Here is a 20,000-nt window from a genome sequence, read left to right on the forward strand (position 1 = left end):
AATGGTTTTCCATATGATTCCATTGTACCTCTCCACCTGGCCATTGCCCCTTGGGTTGTAGGGCGTAGTGCGACTGGTAGCCACTCCTTTCTCTAGTAAGAATCTCTTCAGTTCTTCTGACATGAAAGAGGCTCCCCTGTCTGAGTGTATGTATGCTGGCATTCCGAATAGTGCAAACAGTTGTACCAAACACCCGATGATAGCACCAGCAGTCATGTCTGAACAAGGGAACGCAAAAGGGAACCGTGAGAATTCGTCAATGACTGTGAGCAAGTATCTGTTTTTCGACTGTGACGGAAGGGGCCCCTTAAAATCCAAGTTCAATCTCTCGTATGGCTGAGTAGCTTTCACCAGATGGCCATCATCAGGCTTATAGAACTGAGGTTTGACAGTAGAGCAGATTGGACAAGAAGCAGTAACCTTCTTTACATCCTCAACAGAATAAGCCAGGTTCCGAACTCGGATGAAATGCACCATCCTTGACACTCCAGGATGACAGAGACTTTCATGCAGTTGTTTGAGTTTGTCTGTAGCTACAGCACCACAGACACGCGAGAGAGCATCTGCAGGAATATTTTCCGTACCTGGACGATACACTATATCGTAGTGGTAGCATGACAGTTCAATGCGCCACCTGGCTATCTTGTCGTTCTTGATTTTGCTTGAAGATCTTGTGTCGAACATGAATGTTACACTTCGCTGGTCAGTAATCAGCTTAAAGTGATGACCAATTAGGTAATGCTTCCACTTTCTGAGGGCCTCAACTATGGCATAAGCTTCTTTCTCTACTGAAGAATGCCTTTGTTCACTGTCAGAGAGAGTGCGAGAGAAGAACGCTACAGGACGTCCATTCTGAGTGAGAGTAGCGGCAATGGCATGGTCTGAGGCATCTGTTTCGACTGTGAAAGGGGATGTAGGATCAATGGCTTGCACCACGGACTTTGCAATTTCATTCTTCAATTTCTCAAAAGTCAGAGAAGCTTCAAAAGACAATGGGAATCTCGTGGAGTGTGAAAGAGGCCGGACCTTCTCAGAGAAGTTGGCTATCCATCGTGAGTAATGAGCAAGCAACCCCAACATTCTCCGAAGAGAGGCAGTATCCTTGGGAAGGGGTAGACTCAAGAGAGGCTGCAGTCGTTCTGGATCAGGTCTGATCTCTCCGTCCTTTATAGAGTATCCCAGAAGGTTTATAGACTGTGTCCTGAAATCACACTTGTCATGATTAAATGTGAGGTTGTAATCCCTCGCCACTTTCAAGAAATGATTTAGGTTTTTGTCATGCTCCTCTTCCGTCTCTCCACATACAGTCACATTGTCCACATAAGCAAATGCCCCTTCCACCTTTTCTTTTGCAAGGATCTGATCCACAACTCGTTGGAAAGCGGCCACTCCGTTCTTCACACCAAATGGGATTCGATTGAACTCGTACAGCTTTCCACTCGCCTCAAAAGCAGTGTACAACTTTTCGTCTTCTCTTATTGGCACTTGGTGGTAGGCGCTCTTCAGGTCCAAGGTGCTAAACACTTTATATCTTGAGACATTATTCACTGTTTCATCGATCCGAGGCAAAGGGTAAGCATCCAGCTCAGTAAACCTGTTTATAGTTTGTGAATAATCAATCACCATTCTCTTCCTGCGATTGTGCCCTGCAGTGATTAGCACCTGGGCCCTCCATGGAGACTGGCTGGGTCTTATTATTCCTTCTTGTAGCATTCTACCAATTTCAGTTTTGACAAATTCCTTATCAGCCTGAGAGTAATGTCTAGACTTTGCCGCAATGGGTCTGCAGTCTGATGTCAGATTGCTGAAGAGTGCGGGCGCAACCAACTTCACTGCTGCCAGCCCACATATCTTGAGTGGTGGGCGTGCTCCTCCAAAAGCCATTTCTAGAGCAGAATGATTCTTCAAGAATTCATGCCCCAAAATTACATCACTACACAGGGCTGGCAGTACTTTGAGTTTTACACTAGGATAAATTTGTCCTTGAAGCTCCACATCAACACAACAAAGACCTAAGACTTTGGACGAGAGAGACGCATCAGCCATAGAGACGTGCCCGTCGTCAGGAAGTATGATTAGGTTGTTTTCTTTAGCAATCTTCTGACTCACAAAATTTTCCGAGCTTCCTGTATCAATAAGTGCATTAACAGGGAGACCATTAACTTTCAAACAACTCAAAGATTTACTAAGACTACTAGGCACAGCCCCAGACACAGTAGCCAGTGTTGCTGCCGAATATTTAGTTTTACCAGCAGAGGTATCCCCTACCGGTTTCCCTGACCTACACACTTTTGCATAATGTCCTTGTTTCTTACACTTTAGACATAAAGCTTCCCTAGCAGGACATTTGAACCGAGGGTGCCGTTTCAATCCACAGAAAAAAACACTGATTGGCGCCAGTAGTGGCGGCAAGATGTGCAGTTTCATCACTACTTTCTAAAAACTCTGAATCACCTGACTGACTTTGTGGCTGAGGTACAGCAGCAGTAATTGGCTCAACAGTAGTATAAGAAGCAGAATGTTTCTGAGCCATCTCTAAAGTGCGTGCCTGTTCATAAGCAGTTTGCAAGTTAAGAGTTATATTTTCGAGTAGTCTTTGACGAATGGCACCAGAAGAAAGTCCATTGATGAATGCATCTCTAACATAGTTATCACACGCCTGCTCTGCTGACACTGCTTTGAACTGACAGTCTTTTGCTAGGAGCTTCAGAGCTTGGAGAAACTGGTCTAGAGACTCACCTGACCCCTGCCTACGTGTGGCCAGGACATGCCTAGCAAATACCTCATTTCTAGGTTTGACATACAGTGATGTCAGTGCTTTCTCAGCCTTAACATAAGTGTCACAGTCTGCTATGTAGTCGTACACTCGAGGAGCAACGTAGTTGGTGAGTAGGATTAGTTTGTCTGCACTGGGAGATGTCTTCTGTACTGCTTGGTAGAAGTTGTTGAATGTCCTTAGCCAGTGCGTCCACTCCTTAGCAGCGGTGGCAGAATCCGGGTCAGCCTCGAAGCGTTCTGGACGTAGGAACCGTTCCATGGCCTCTCAAATTTTTATGTTGTGTGCAATAAATTGTTGTGAAAATAAAAAACCTGTCATAGGTTATAGGTTTTATTGCACACAAAAACTGGAGTCACCTCCTGAAACAATAGAAACAGCCACTATTACAACACGTACTATTTTACATGCACAATAACAAACAAATACATCAAAGTAAGGGCCAGACAACACAGGGACATCCACAAGCAATAATATGCATGAAGACACACAAATAGCAACATAATAAGCTGGTAAATGCAAGCAGAGAAACACAACGTACATGGGAGCATAAATGTAAAACTACATTGAACATATATTACCACAATAATAATAATAATAATAATAATAATAATAATAATAATAATAATAATAATAATAATAATAATAATAATAATAATAATAATAATAATAATAATAATAATATTGAGGATGATGATGATGATGATGATGATGATAAAATTAACAACAACAACAACAACAACAACAACAACAACAACAACAATAATAATAATAATAATAATAATAATAATAATAATAATAATAATAATAATAATAATAATACAGACCTTTAAATTATTTTACCAAAGAAGTAGAGTTCTCGTTTTCTTTCGAAGTCCGTAACTCCGTGAACATTACCGCTTGTCATTGCAGAAGTTTTCCTGAAGACTTGAATTGTAATCTGTGATTTCTAAAACTTTAAACGACTTAAAAGTACTCAAAATAACTTTGATTGTATGCGCCATTCTTGGAAGTGACGTAAGTTAGTCGCATGTATTATCATTTGGTATGATCTTTATCGTATTTGCCTAAAAGGTACATTAGTTGTTTATTTCTTATTGCTAGTCATGGTGGGGTAGTCTACCGTAAAGGCTATGCTGAACTGTATTTATAACGACAGTAAATGCATTGTACTATACTTTAATTTTTTATTCGTTATCTTGTGTTTTATTCATTCCTGACCTTGAGTATTAGGGCAAACCATCGGATTGAGAGTTCTAATTTATATGATAATAACTATCGGAATTCTAGTTGGAAACCAGGGGGTTCGGGATATGAAACACCAAAGAAGAGTTATTTGTAGGAATAGTAATAGTCAGAAATGTATGATAAACACAAAATAACCAGTTTGAACAATTTTCGGCTCATTAAATTTATGTGAAATTAAAATATCTATGATATATAACTCATCATTCACATGGTTTTTGCTCCACAGTGGCTCGTTTTGCTTGCAGTTAAACCTTATCTCGCTGCTTCTCTTGTCTGAGAAGCGGTACATTTATGAGCTGTGCACACCAACTATGTGGATCGTTATTTTCCGGGATATTTTATTGCTTTCACGTTAGCAGCAATAGCTATACATTGAATGGAGAGTTTTCAAATCAATCATTTCCCAAAATTCTAATTTTCCTCCCATTTTCTGCCCGTTCGTAAGACGATGTCCGCTGTACTAGTAAACGTGTCCGTTCTGCAAGACATCTAGACAAGGGCTAAACCTAACCTAAACTTACCCACGTAACCTACAAGCTGTTTCCTTACCTAACACAAAGGCTAGCACCCCCCTGCAACTCCCTTTACACTGCTGTAGTCTTATTTTACCCTGTGTTTGATTCGTAAACCGTTTCAGTCCCAGCAAGGTAACACAATCTCGTTTCCTACCTTCATGCGCTGAGTGGTCCTAGTATGTAGATTGTTGGGACAAGCAATTACAAACTTGTGAATTCATTAATATTTCATTCTGTCATAAATCCTTTAAAATGCATTTCATCAATACGACACTTTAAGTAATCACCATGATAATCCTGCAGGAGTTCCATTTTATACAAATGAGAAAATTCATTGCTATTGGTAAAAATCACAATCCTTATAATATTTGGATTAATCAAATTAAAAAAAGATTCACAAATATCTTCGCACTGATATGTTGCCATCTTCGTGTCTTGTTGTTTAAGAACGAGTATCTCCGTCAAATGCGTGATGCTCCTGCTACTCTGTTTGATTTTGGAAATGTGGGATTTTGATTGGATAGAAAATAAAATGCCCTCCGGCAAATTCCCAGGTCAAGTGAGGTACGATTGGGTCGTTGCAAATTGCCTCAACCTCCGATTAGTTCATTTCATTATTCAGGCTCTAGAGTGCTATTGAATGGATTGAAATGCCATCTATAGTGAACTCCAGGAACTACGGTGAAGAGGATAGGCATGTCAGGGTACAGAGCTCGTTCAACTTATGAATTTCACGGCAATTTTGGTGGTTTTCAAGATAATTATATTTGTATCTGGTAAGTACTAACACTGAATATTTTTTATTCTATATAAGTTAAAAATAGAGTTGAAAGTAAGGGTATTATGTGTATGGCCATCATCATACATACAGGTGGCCGCTATCATACATACATCCCAAATAGATTGATCTCTTCACTGGGAGATGTCTTCTTGTGGCATTAATCATGGTGCAGTTGAAGTGTAGGGGGAAAATATTGCTCTTGTAAGATAACATACCGGAACTAATACATAAATATTTGGAAGCTCTTAATTGGTTAAAAAAGCCTGCTAATGATTACAATCCTATAAAGAACGTATTTTGCCGTTACTTCATTCATCTGCTGTAATTATCTATAGTTTTAATTCTGTAAACAATTGCGATAGGGCTGGAAATAGGGACCACTGTTGGTCCGCTGAACTGTAAACTACCCTCCCTGTTGTCTTACTATCCAACTTTTGCTATCTGTGATCGTGATCAAATATTTATCATACCATGAAAGGTTTGTCATATTTTTAGACAATTAAAATTTAGTTTTTCATATCTTATTTTCACCTTTACGTTTATTTTCAGACCAGAATTACTTTTTGTGTCCTGTTTATATATGATACTTTAATTTATAGTGAAACAGGAATTCCCTATACGAAATGAACGAGTGCTCACGATGGGGCATGATAACTTGTGTATTGATTGACTAAAATGTAAACACCATTCCATTGTCCAAGTCCATTGTTTACAGTAGAGAGGTTGATGGTGGGTTACTGCAAATGCATTGTTTGCATATGCTTTCGGCTGCCATTCTGTATTTTGTATGATATAATCATTAGCAGGCTTTTAGAACCAATTTAAATCTTCCAAGTATTTATGCATAAGTTCTCAGATATTGTTTTACAACAGCTATTGTAATTTCATCTATATCGGTAACTGATTTCATTTAAAACATACACTTCGGTTTATAGCTATTGTTATTCATCTGAAAGTAAAAAATATCTTCAAAACAATGACCCACATGGTTTTTGTGCTCAGCAAATTTATGTACCACTTGCCAGAATAAAGGAGCAATGAAATAATGTTTTTCCCTCCAAAAGTTCAAAACCACTCAATATTCTAGAAGTTTTGTTTCAGTAGTGACTAGGTTGTAGTTCATATGGTAGATTTACAAAATGCGCAATTAACTACATAAGTACTGTACTTAATATGAAGGTAGTATAACAAAGATTTATAGGAAGAGCCAATTGACCTCATGGTTAAACCAATGGTCACAAACTGTGGCTTTCCTTGCTTCTCGTTTTTCTCTGGGAGAACCATTATTACTGGAAGAGACCTTGATGTAAGTAAGTTACCATACTGAGTACTATTCTATTGAGCTTAGCGGTAGAAGCAATGCCCCAATCCTCCTGACGAGGGTCAGGATGGGCATAAATGTAAACCCCTCACTTTCTTAATTACAGTACATTTTAAACATCATATTCCATTGGGGATGAATGTTCTTCCCTGACTGTTTGTCTAACAACAATAATCTAGTGCATTATAGTGTAGTGTTAGGTCAATAGGAGGTGGATTTGAGTTAGGACTCATGCACCTCTGCAGATCAGTGCCTTGACATCCCATGATTTTATACCACCCAGTTTGGTCATTGGAACTTCATCCCTCCTGAAGATAAGTCTCCAATTAAAGGACGAAGGTTTGTATTCTTGTAGGAACAAATCACAAATTATGAAAATTATTTTTTTTTTCCTATGTAAACCTTAGTTCTTTAAGTTAACTTCTTGCCTCATCCACCCTTCAAATCCTAAGTGAAAGTCAAAGTGACTACAGTGCTCAATTAGCTGGCAGAGGGTGGTGCTTCCTCGACACCTCAATATAGATTTTCAGAGCTGAGTTTCCAGCTTCCCTGAAATCAAAATCATGTCGAAGGACTTGGGTTTGAATAATTACAAAAAATACAAATATTTGAAAAAATTCTAATGTGATTGTATATGGAAATGAATACCATTAATGTTTTTAAGTATATTAGTTGTAAATAAATTCTACTCTATAAGACTATAAAGGTTTTATTTTTTCCACAGCAAGGTGTGATGCTATGATGGAAAGCTCTGTTTGCTCACAAGAAGTGTCCCTAGTTTTCGTCATTCCAGAGGGTTTGGCAGAAGACACATGTGCTCCAAGCCTTATTTGTGCATATCAGGTAAGGAGGGATGTTGTACCATATGTATGTAGGAATTTTTGTGAATTTCTCTTGAAGATTTGTTTAGTTTAACTTTCTTATACAATCATTCATAATAATATATTAAGAAAAACCTATTTATCAATGGGTGCACTACTTTATGGGCATCAATCATGTTATATTTACAGGTTTATAATTTAAAATGCTTCTTTGAATATTTTTTGGAATATTCATGAAACTGCAGTCCACTGCTCTGAATTGTTATTTGAAATAGAGTTTCAAACTTATTGCAAATGCTTTTCTGTTAAACAGGGTGAGGTGTACTGAAAGTCTCTTCATAATTTATGTATGCTAGATCTATTTCAATACTGTTACTGATCTTAAATTAGTTTATGATGTTTAATTCATTACTTCTCTTAAATACTGTATACTGTAGGTTATTTGTTATTTCCTTCTTCACTGGGCTGCTTTCTCTACCAATTAGCTCAGGTGTCTAAAAAAAAAAACAAAAAAAACATGGAAATGCCACATAGGCCACTATCATCATTTCAGTTCAACATTTCTGCCAAAGAAGACATAATTGTAGGAACAGACAAATGGGTGACAAACATATGTAAAGATGGTATTTAACAAAACCTACTACAGTATAACTGATGACACATCGGGGAAGCCTGCACACTTGAGTGGTAAATGTGTTGGAGTGGATTTTGTTCCCATGAGGATAAAAATCAACAAAGATGAGACCACCCCCCTCTGAGGAGAGTGATTTTACATGTACAGCCCTGTATGCAAAGGGCAAAAAGCTGAGAATGCTGTTTTACAGGGAATTTTTACTCTCTTTTTACTTCCTCCTCTACCAACTCCTCCTTCCCACTCTTATTCTCTTTTTTGGACACCACTTAGAAGGAATAATGAGTAGGAATTGTGCCAGGGGCATTTTGCAAAGTCTCCTTGGGACTTCTAGTATATACCCTTCTCTATCGAGGGCAGGACAGCGCTCAGTCACTGACTATTGCCTGAAGGTTGGGTCATATGTATGCAAAGCCCAGATGAGGGTGAGCATTACTCGTACTTTCATCATTCGTATCATGACATAAGAAGAGCGCCCTGCCCCTTAAGCTCCTACCTTCATCATTCCTGTCATGACGGAAGAAGAGCGGCCTACAACCCGTATCTTTGGGGGTCGGGGGGGGGGGGGGGGTCGGGTCGAATCGAATGGTTGTGAGCCCATTATGATGGTTTTATCCTTAGATCGGATGTGAGTATAGCCTAAGTGAACGTAAAAAAGTTTGACATACCTACCCCATTCATTCCATGAATAGGGGGAGCATCCATGTTCTTGGAGAGTTGGTATCCTCTGTCAGAAGGGAGTTACAAAGCTCACTCACTGACTGATTTCTTCGGGGCGTGTCAAGCCAAGTGTAAGCCCAGTGTGACAGCTCCTCTGTAGCACTGGTTTGCCAGTGAGTAACCTTACTCACACCAATCACCAGCATCATAAGCCAGGTAAGGGCAAGATATTATTCCTCTTGGAGGAAGTAATAGGGCTCACATGATAACTGTTTCCCATGACTCTGCCAGTGGACCTTAAACCCGGTTTTGGTAGTAGGTAACGGTCCTTCCTGGGCTCACATACCACCCTTATCCAGATAGAGAGGATCGAGTTCGTTCACTTCACTGGTCTCTCTTGGAGGCTGCTCTGTGGTGGTCCTGTTCTGTTAGCTCTCAGGTAGGTTCCGAGAGAAACTTTACAATGGGTGTCTTAGAGAAAGTATCTCTCCAGCCAGAGCACTTTTCAGTAGATCACAGACTTCCTTGCCTACTTCTGCTGAAGAAGTGCCTTGATAAAGTTTGGATTCCTCCATCTTGGGGAATGGTCTATGCTTGAAGGGAGCTCCAAGTAGCCTATCTTAGTCAAGACTAGGTCCTGAGATGAGAGTATTTTATCCTAGGGTCACAGGTACACCTCCTGCTAAGCTGAGGAGGTCATCATAGTGTTGTTACCTCAGAATGAGGTAGGAGAGTTTCAAGCTCTTCATCATGTCAAACTTTTGAGGTATGGGAGTTCTGTCACCTACGTTGGTTTACAGACTTTTTGATGGAGACCCAGAACTAGACAATCTTGAACAAACGTTTGGGACCTTTTCAATCTTATCCCTTTGTGTAATCTGACATGGAGAAGTCTGGTGTTACGACAGGGCACTGCTGTTCTTAAGCAAGACTCGACATCTGTCTTACGAGTATAGCAGCCTGGTCATTAGCTCCAATAGGAGCAAGAAGGAAGTGTCCAACATTTTCCCTTTTGGCTTGCTGAGGTTGCTTGCCTTCTGATGTGATTTTGGTCATTCTACATACGGGACCTAGTATACATCTCATTTAAGGTAATAAGTTCAGCATAAGTCTCAAAAGAGATAGAATGACTGGGTCTTGCACTGTACCTATTTCTTGTTCCCCTCTCAAGAGGTGGCAGCAAGTGCAAGTGTTACATGGTGGTTGGATGTCTGGTGCTGGTGAGCTAGACGACAGAGCATCTGGTAACTCCTCCAACACCCTGGCAAGGGATGGGTTGGTGTCTTTAACACTACTGATAGCATTTCCTTGTGAGGGAGATAGGTTTTCCTTGTCCTAGTATGGGCTTCCTTCTTGCCAATACTGGGTGAGGCCCTGACAGCTTCTATATCCCTATCATTAGCTGGTAGAAGTTTGTTGGAGTCACATTTATTGTGCTTGTATGGGACCAGGAAGAATGACTTGTCCAGGAAAGAAAAGAAACTTGAGGATTGATCTAAGGAACTTTCACCTTTCAATGGTTGAGTTTCCATATTTCAAAGGAAGAAAGGTATGCATATGCATAGGCTAAGAAAAAATAAATCTCTTTAAAAGTAGATTGTTACAACACGGTTACTTACCTAGAACTACCTTCTTAGGAGTTACTGGTAACTCTACCTAACCGACCAGCTTTTTGTATAGTTTACCCTCTTTCCGTTTTCTAAGGGGTCAACCTCAGGCAGAGTGATATGTGCCCTGAGGCGACCCGGGGTCGGGAAGAGTGCTAACTCAGGTCGGCGACTCCTCAGTAAGTTTCTGGTCGCGTCGTGATCATCATCTCGCCGCGCTCTTTCTTACCTTGTGCGACCCTTTGTGTCCCCCGATCCTTTGTGCTTACCACGCGTTACCCACGTGTTTCCCTTTTACTTTCCCTTTGCATCCTTGTGTCTCTTGGTGTATTAGCATTGCGTTATGGAGCAGCCTAGTCGTTGCCCTGGGCCTGTGGCCGGGAAGTCTTGCGGGGCTTTCCTTTCGAAACCTGAGATTGATCCCCACTCCTTGTGCTCCACGTGTAGGGGAAAAGTGTGTTCCCCTGCCTCCACGTGCCCGGAGTGTGCTTCCTGGAGTAAGATCCAGTGGGTTCTCTTCGGGACTAAGAAGAAGGCGGCGGCTAAGAAGTCGCCTAAGAAATCCAGTGTCTCGTCGCCGGTGGTTTCCCCAGACGTCTCGGCAGTCCGTAGCTCCCGTCCTTCTTCCCCTACCCAGAGTAGGGGACGAGGTAAGTCTGTTGCGGGGAAGAGGCCCATTGCCCTTCCTCAAGAGTCTGATATTCCTGTGGGGGAAGTGTCTAGTGTGAGGCAGGCATGTGTGGGGCCTGAGGGTAGTGCGGGAGTGTGGGTAGAAGGCGAGGTCCTGGTGCCCGCAGGTCCCGTCTCCTCGGAAGATCCTATGTGGGGGAAACCAAGTGTGGATTCTTCCCCAGCATCATAGTGTATTTCAGGGGCTTCAACCGCCGAAGGAGACGCCGAGAAAGGAAGTTCGTCGCCTTCAGACCCCACCGCATGGGTACCCCTTAGGACTCCACCTCCTAAAGTTTAAGTCTCCTAAGAAGGTAGTTCTAGGTAAGTAACCGTGTTGGAACAAATCACAAATTTTTAAGTAATTTGTATTTTTCCTAACATACTTACCTAGAACTACCTACGGGTTATGGCCCACCCATCCTTCCCCGAGAACCTGCAGGGTCGAGTAGTACCTGTTCCAATGAAACTTACTGAGGAGTCGCCGACCTGAGTTAGCACGCTTCCTGACCCCGGGTCGCCTCAGGGCACATATCACTCCGCCTGAGGTTGACCCCTTAGAAAATGGAAAGAGGATAAACTATACAAAAAGCTGGTCGGTTAGGTAGAGTTACCAGTAACTCCTAAGAAGGTAGTTCTAGGTAAGTATGTTAGAAAAAATACAAAATACTTAAAAATTTGTGATATTTGTAATTTCCTAGCCATACAAACCTGAGTTTTAAAAATAAATTCCCACCTCAACTACCCCTCTCAGTCGTCGGCTTAAGGACAAAAATGGCTATTGTAGACAGGCAGGTGAATGGGCATTCCCCTTCCACCATCTGTCATTACCAAATCCTTTGATAAAAATTTGATGGCCATTCCAGCACCACTGAAAGCATCTCTTATATTAAAGGACTCTGGGCTGTGTAATTAAGAAAAATGAGTTTCCATTAATATTTTTTATTTTTAAATATTTAACTTAGCCGGTGAATATATAATAGCTGCACCTCTGCGGCTCGACAGAAAACACACTAAAAAAAACTTGCGAGCGATCGCTATGAAGGTTGCGGGTGTGCCCACCAGCGCCAACTGTCGGCCAGATACCACTCTTGCATGTAAACAAAACCTTCAATTCTTCTCTGTCGACGTTGACGACAAGACGTATCAATACTCGCTGTAGAACCTGGAGTTTTCTCAACATATTGGTGAAGTACTTCATTTTGGTTTGAGCTTTCGCAGTGCAGGTGTTTTATCTTCATCTTAAATCTTGAACTCATTTTTGGATAGATTTAATTTTTGATGACAAGAAAGAGAGTATGGACTTTCTTTGACTTTTAAATGGCTGACCCTTCCCTTAGACGGAAGTGTGTTTTAGGCTTTTAGCAATTATCTTATCACGTTATAATTAAATTATAGATTTTCCTCTATATATTTTATATCTCAACCGCCTTTATTAGGCCTCTTCGATTAGCTTTCCATTTATAATAAACATCAAAATAAATTTTAATGATTTGTTTATATGCGACCTTTCCTGAGAGTAGGCGGTCCTAACTTGGAAACCGAAGTTTAACAACATTGAGCCCTTTTCAATCGTAAATAACTTTTACAGAGCTAATGATTTAAAACTTGTTAAATGAAATATTTTTAGTAAATATTTTATGATAGTTTTCTTTTTTCTTTGAATAGTCTTCGTACTGTTTCAAAGATGAACTAACGTTTAGTTTGTTTATGCTACGCAGTTTGCGCTCTATCGTTACGATAGAGAGAGAGAGTATCACGGTTTCACTTTGCAGAAAGAGTAAATCGATTCTGACGTTTTGTTCTTTTTTCTTTCAAAGCTTAAATGTTTTAAAGACTATTTTAAAGGAACTTTTAATTGAAAAACCTTTCAGTTTTTCCTTTGGTCAAATAACCTGTTTATTGACGAAAGGTAAGTGGGCTCTTCTCTTCGGTGCGAATCAAGAGAGAGAGAGAGATAGAGACGGAGAGAGAGAGAGAGGAGAGAGAACGTTCCGATCTTTATCTCGTCCCAAGCGAGTAACGTTGTTCTCGAGTTACTCTCGTCCCTAGTCTCTGTACGGGGAGAAAGGATAAAACGTTTTTAGTTTTTATTCTCGTCCCAAGGCACTTTGCGGTGAGAGATTGAAAACGTAGTTTTGAATGAACTAGTGTTTAGTCTCTTCCCCAGCCACTGATTTTTTTTTTTATCGTAAAATATGTTTACTGTTTTTTGCTGGTATTAATGTTCTTACATTATACGACTGATTTCGCAATTATAACCTTTTGATAGAGGGTAGAATTGCGTGCTTCAGGTAGAAATCAGTTTTATTCATACCTAATGTAAATTGTTAAAAAATTCGATTTCAGTGAATTAAGTGCAAAACAGAAAATCGTAGTGATAAAGTGATATTGCGCAAAGTGTTATCAGTGTTGCGACCGAGGGTTCGTCTGTTCGTGCCTGTCGTTCGCCTAGTCCGGGACCTCTTGCAAGCTCCCAAGCCCAGGGGAGAAGTAATGACGTACGACTTATGGGTTCGAGAGGCCTTGATCAGCGAACAGACGTTCCCTCTATGGTATCAGCTGTATCTTACCAAGATCACCCCTACCATAAGGCGAGAGAGACGATTTTCTCCTCGTCATCCGAAGGCTTTTCGCATAAGAAACTGTGGAACAAGGTTTCGAGGCCCTTTAAGCGAAAGTCAGTCCTTTCAGGACAGGTCCAGCGTCCTGGTTTTAACCATTAGGACAGCTCTGACCCTATGCAGTCATCGGAAGACTGCTCGCCGCCTAAACAAAAGCGTAACACAGACTCCGAGAGTCTTTTTGTAGGCAAGGTTTTGCAGTCACAGACGTTACCCTCGTCTCTTACCGCAACCATTCCCGTTGATCCTGAATGGGTTGTACGGCAAGACATGCAGAATAAGCTTGCCTCCCTTATGGAAGACTATTCTGCCGATAAGTCCGTTGAGCCTAGCCGTTTATCTCATCGAGATCCTGGCCTTCAGCCCCCCTAACGTTCCTTTGTGCGTCCTGTTGACGTTGGCGTAGCCAAGTCACGTCAGTCAGGTTGTTTAGAACCACACTCGATGCGGTCTCGTGTGGATTTTCAGCCACATTTGGACGTTAGGCCACTTGCTGATGCTCCTGTTGACGTTCAAGACGTTCGCCAACAATCGGAGTTGACTTGTTTTGACGCTGAGCGTCAACCTCCGCATTCTAGAGTTGTTTTGACTGCTCAGACTAGGCGGTCAAAGCAGTCTCGAGTGGACGCTGTGCGTCCTCACGCACCTGTTGTTGTTGACAGTTCACAGACTGTCAAGCAGTTACATGACGTTGCGTCCTGGTCCGCTACTAATGCACCAGTGTGTGTGCTCAGACTAGGCGGTCAAAGCAGTCTCGAGTGGACGCTGTGCGTCCTCACGCACCTGTTGTTGGTGACAGTTCACAGACTGTCAAGCAGTTACATGACGTTGCATCCTGGTCTGCTACTAATGCACCAGTGTGTGTGGACTCTGCTTGTAAAGCATTGCCACCACGGTAGGTCTCTCCCTTGTTTGAGACTCGGCTATTGTCGGACAAGGTTCCTTCAGATGAGGAAGTTGCTGTTCCCCCTCCTACTGATATTCCCTTGAGGACTCTGTCAGACGGAGAGGAGCCTAAAGCTGCTTAGCCCTCTATGGGCTTTAAATAAATCATGCTGATTTTTAAGGATCTTTGTCCGGATCTTTTTGTAACTGCTGTTCCTCGTTCGCCTAAACGTCAGAGCTTACACTAGGCCTAGCTACTTCAAAGCCGTTGTTTTATAAGCTAGTGCTCTCTCGCTCTTCTAAGAGAGCTTTACGTTCGCTAGACGACTGGTTTATCACCAGGAGGAGTTTGGGGGAGACAGCCTTTGCTTTCCCTACTTTTAAGCTGGCTTATAGAGCGAGAGTCTGATATGACATGAGAGAAGTTCTCGGCTTGGGAGTTCCTGCCTCTGCCCAGATAGACTTCTCAAACCTCATAGGCTCTCCCCAGCGCTCAATGTGTTCTTTGTCAAGACAAACTTCACGATGAAGTCTACCAGGCTGTCTTGACAGCATTTATGGAAGGCGACTGGATGGTCTCTCTCGACCTTCAGGAGGCATACTTCCACATTCCTATACACCCGGATTCCCAACCGTTTCTGAGGTTTGTTTACAGGAATGTGGGGTACCAGTTTCGAGCCCTGTGCTTTGGCCTTAGTCCTGCGCCTCTCGTGTTTACGAGGCTCATGAGTAATGTGGCAAAATCCCTCCATCTATCGGGGATCCGAGCCTCTCTGTACTTGGACGACTGGCTTCTCAGAGCATCGTCCAGTCTTCGCTGTCTGCAGGATCTACATTGGACGTTGAGTCTGGCCAGGGAGTTGGGACTTTTGGTCAACCTAAAAGTCCCAACTGATCCCATCCCAGATTATTCTATATTTGGGGATGGAGATTCGCAGTCAAGCCCTGCTCGAAGTCCAACTAATGCTGAAAAGAAAACGTTTATTCAGTCAGGAGTTGGAACAGTCTCGTAGGGACTCTCTCATCCCTGGAGCAGTTTGTCTCACTAGGGAGACTACCCCTTCTGCCTCTCCGGTTCCATCTAGCCTCTCACTGGAACTAGGACAAGACATTAGAGACGGTATCATTCCCAGTCTCCGAACCAGTAAAGGCATGCCTGAAATGGTGGGACAGCAATATCAGTCTGAGAGAGGGACTATCCCTAGCAGTCAAGAACCCAAACCACGTGTTGTCCTCAGACGCGTCGGGTTTGGGTTGGGGTGCGACCCTGGACGGTCGGGAATGCTCGGGTCTGCGGACCTCAAGTCAGAAGAGCATGCACATCAACGGCATGGAGCTATTAGCAGTCCACTTGGCCTTGATGATATTAGAAAGCTTCTTCGAAACTAAGTGGTAGAGGTCAACTCAGACAACACCACAACTTTGGCGTACATCTCCAAGCAAGGAGGCACACACTCCTTCACGCTGCTCGAGATCGCAAGGGACCTTCTCTTATGGTCAAGAATTCGAGGCATCTCCCTGTTGACGAGATTCATCCAGGGGGACTTGAACGTCTTGGCAGACTGTCTCAGTCAGAGGGGTCAGGTGATACCCACGGAATGGACCCTCCACAAGGACGTGGGCAAGAGTCTTTGGGCTACTTGGGGTCAACCCACCATAGACCTCTTTGCCTCCTCGTTGACCAAAAGGTTACCAATCTTTTGCTCTCCAGTCCTAGATACAGAAGCAATCTACATAGACGCGTTTCTACTGGATTGGTCTTTTATGGACTTATATGCATTCCCACCATTCAAGATAGTCAACAAGGTACTGCAGAAGTTCGCCTCTCATGAAGGGACAAGGTTGACGTTGGTTGCTACCCTCTGGCCCGCGAGAGAGTGGTTCACTGAGGTACTTCAATGGCTGGTAGACTTTCCAAGAAGTCTTCCTCTAGGGTAGATCTGTTACGTCAGCCCCACGTAAAGAATGTCCATCAAAGCCTCCCTGCTCTTCGTCTGACTTCCTTCAGACTATCGAAAGACTCTCAAGAGCTAGAGGCTTTTCGAAGGAGGCAGTCAGTGCGATTGCAAGAGCTAGGAGAGCTTCTACCATTAGAGTATACCAGTCGAAGTGGGAAGTCTTTCGAGACTGGTGCAAGTCAGCATCTGTGTCCTCGTCCAGTACCTCTGTAGCCCAAATCGCAGATTTTCTTTTACATCTGAGAAAGGTTCGCTCCCTTTCAGCTCCCACGATTAAGGGCTACAGGAGCATGTTGGCTTCGGTCTTTCGACATAGAGACTTAGATCTTTCCAACAATAAAGATCTCCAAGATCTCCTTAAGTCTTTCGAGACCTCTAAGGAACGTCGTTTGGCAACTCCTGGATGGAACTTAGACGTGGTCCTAAGGTTCCTCATGTCAGACAGGTTTGAGCCATTACATTCAGCCTCCCTGAAGAATCTCACCCTCAAGACACTTTTTCTAGTGTGCTTGGCTTCGGCTTAAAGGGTCAGTGAACTTCATGCCTTCAGTAAGAACATCGGCTTTTCTACAGAAAAAAGCCACTTGTTAACTTCAACTTGGTTTCCTGGCCAAAAATGAACTGCCTTCTCGTCCTTGGCTTAAATCTTTTGATATTCCTTGCTTATCAGAGATCGTAGGCAACGAACTGGAAAGAGTATTATGTCCTGTTAGAGCTCTTAAGTTCGATTTAGCCCGTACTAAGTCATTACGAGGTAAATCTAAGGCATTATGGTGCTCAGTTAAGAAACCTTCATTGCCTATGTCAAAGAATGCTTTGTCATATTTTATCAGATTTTTTTAATACGAGAAGCTCATTCTCACTTGAATGAGAAAGACCGATGTTTGCTTAAGGTTAAGACGCACGAAGTTAGAGATATAGCAACCTCCGTGGCCTTCAAGCAAAATAAATCTCTGCAAAGTATTATGGACGCGACTTTTTGGAGAAGCAAGTCAATGTTCGCGTCATTTTACTTAATAGATGTCCAGACTCTTTACGAGGACTGCTACTCACTGGGTCCATTCGTAGCAGCGAGTGCAGTAGTGGGTGAGGGTTCTACCACTATACTTCCCTAATTCCAATATCCTTTTAATCTGTCTCTTGAAATGTTTTTAATATTGTTTTATGGGTTGTTCGGAAGGCTAAGAAGCCTTTCACATCCTGGTTGATTTGGCGGGTGGTCAAAGTCATTTCTTGAGAGCGCCCAGATTAGGGGTTTGATGAGGTCCTGTTGTATGGGTTGCAGCCCTTGATACTTCAGCTCCTGGGAGTCTTTCAGCATCCTAAGAGGATCGCTGGGCTCCGTGAGGAAGACAGACTTACAAGGCAGAGTAATCGTCTAAGTCAACTTCCTTACCAGGTACCTATATATTTTGGCTTTGTTATATTGGTAACTGTCAAAATGAAAAAACTCTTAGCTTATACGCTGTAAACTTAATTAACTCTGGTCTCTACCCACCGCCTTGGGTGTGAATCAGCTATTATATATTCACCGGCTAAGTTAAATATTTAAAAATGATATTTTAATTATAAAATAAATTTTTGAATATACTTACCCGGTGAATATATAAATTAAAGACCCTCCCTTCCTCCCCAATAGAGACGCAGCGGGACGAGAAGAATTGAAGGTTTTGTTTACATGCAAGAGTGGTATCTGGCCGACAGTTGGCGCTGGTGGGCACACCCGCAACCTTCATAGCGATCGCTCGCGAGTTTTTTGAGTGTGTTTTCTGTCGAGCCGCAGAGTTGCAGCTATTATATATTCACCGGGTAAGTATATTCAAAAATTTATTTTATAATTAAAATATCATATTTATTTTTGTCACTAACCATTAATTTTTATCTACAGGCATGCATGGAAACGGATTTAAACCCAATGTGGAAGACCTCGAGTGATTGCTTGACTCTGAAGCCTGGGAAGAAAGATGTCTTTGTGTGTGACCCTTTTGAGGGAGATGCTTTTAATTATCTCAAGAGTGACAACTTCAAATGTGTGTAAGTACTGTACATCAGAATATTTAGTGATACTATGCATACTTTATGCATAGACTGTGTTTTTGTCTTTTTGCTTTGCTTTTTTATTCAAGTAAAATAGGCATAAATATGAAAAATAATAAGCATGAAGGTACAGTTAATGTAAAGTAATGGGAAAAAGTAATAGGGATTAAATGATCCAGAGATATATGAAAATAAGCAACTCATTTCCAAATTACAAGTGTAACTGGTTAAGGTACCATTTGGTGACCCATGTTTTATTGAGATTTTTAGCATTATTTTTTGTTCCTCGTAGTTTGATAGGAGTAAGATTCCAGTGAAGGTGGAACTCTCCTGTTAATATTTATAATGAGGTGTTGGTAGTTATTGGCGGTGGGAGCCGCATCCCCTTCCCAGCACACTAAGTAGCCACTTGGATTTCAGTTTGGATATACTCTGCGCCAAACAATGCTTGGTTGGTTTTATTAATGAAACATTTGTTTTCTCTTTTCAAGTTGACTGTTTGATTGTTATGGAGAATTCTCAAGCAGGCATGCTTTCCTGGCCTGGTAAAGATGGCTGCAATTGTAGTAGGTTTATGAGTAGGCAGGGGTGGATCTTCATTATTTTGGTCAAGGGGGAGGACTGTTTGCAGTTATCCTCCTGTGAAGAGTGCAGGTCGTAACAACCTTTACAGTGGTATAAGTATGGAAGGAGGATGAAGTCTAAGAAGGATTCTTTGACTTGAGTACTCCCCCGAACTGAAGAATTTTTTTTTATTTCCTTTTCTCACTGGACTATTTTCCCAGTTGGAGCTTTTAGGATTCTGCTTTTCTAATTAGAGTTGTAGCTTGGCTAGTAATAATGATGATGATGATTACATCCCTGCAAGACGGGTCTTGTCGCAATTGTTCTCCACGATCGTTGATTTCGTGGGATCTGATGCATGCCGCAATTGGGAATTACACTTTCGAGAACCTTACGACTGGGAACCACAATCGAAACCTATGCTCGGTCTTTGTGTGACTGTTTCTTTCGAGTCGCTCAGGATCTAGTACATCTATTATCTGTTCCTTCCCTGCACTCATTTCCCGGAGATACTGCACTACACCAAATTATCTGATGCTCCAATAGCGTTCCTTAACCTGGATCTTCTACGCTCACAGGCGGTCTATGACATAGATCTTCTCATGCTGTGAGAGTTTTCTACAAGTTAAGATCTTGAAATTCGGTCGCACGATAGGGATTGGAAGAGGTGACTTCTGAGATCTGATCTCAGCACTCTTACAAGCATCAAGGTGCCACATGTTAGCAAGGTTATTAAGAAGGATCCTCTTCAACTAAGGACAGGAACTTGCATGACACTATGCTCTGTTCTGTGCCACACTCCTCAGTTTGTTCTTCAAAGGCTAAGAACGAGAGCCAGAAGTAGTACAGTACTGTCATTGAAGGAGGCCAACCAATGCGCCTTCATTCCTTCTTCCTCTACAG

General features: G+C 42.1%; 2 protein-coding genes across 3 annotated transcripts in view; one reads left to right on the top strand and one right to left on the bottom strand.

The window, feature by feature from the left end:
- Positions 1-3,037, bottom strand: part of LOC137620872 (uncharacterized) — a 3,646-nt gene extending 609 nt beyond the window's left edge. Inside the window, exons 1-3 of the mRNA XM_068351317.1 lie at positions 2,434-3,037; positions 941-2,288; positions 1-136 (exon numbers count right to left, since the gene is read on the bottom strand). The exon at positions 1-136 is cut by the window's left edge and continues 609 nt beyond it. Coding sequence (XP_068207418.1) covers positions 1-136; positions 941-2,288; positions 2,434-3,037 — 2,088 coding nt within the window. The remainder of the gene's footprint in view (positions 137-940; positions 2,289-2,433) is intronic.
- A 615-nt stretch (positions 3,038-3,652) lies between these two features.
- Positions 3,653-20,000, top strand: part of mus101 (mutagen-sensitive 101) — a 156,607-nt gene continuing 140,259 nt past the window's right edge. For both annotated transcript variants that reach the window (XM_068350996.1, XM_068350997.1), the window contains exons 1-3: positions 3,653-3,793; positions 7,366-7,484; positions 18,385-18,530. In XM_068350996.1, coding sequence (XP_068207097.1) covers positions 7,380-7,484; positions 18,385-18,530 — 251 coding nt within the window. In that variant the 5' untranslated portion in view covers positions 3,653-3,793; positions 7,366-7,379. The remainder of the gene's footprint in view (positions 3,794-7,365; positions 7,485-18,384; positions 18,531-20,000) is intronic.

The sequence above is a fragment of the Palaemon carinicauda genome, chromosome 27 (genome assembly GCF_036898095.1).
Source record: "Palaemon carinicauda isolate YSFRI2023 chromosome 27, ASM3689809v2, whole genome shotgun sequence".
Taxonomy (NCBI): Eukaryota; Metazoa; Arthropoda; class Malacostraca; order Decapoda; family Palaemonidae; genus Palaemon; species Palaemon carinicauda.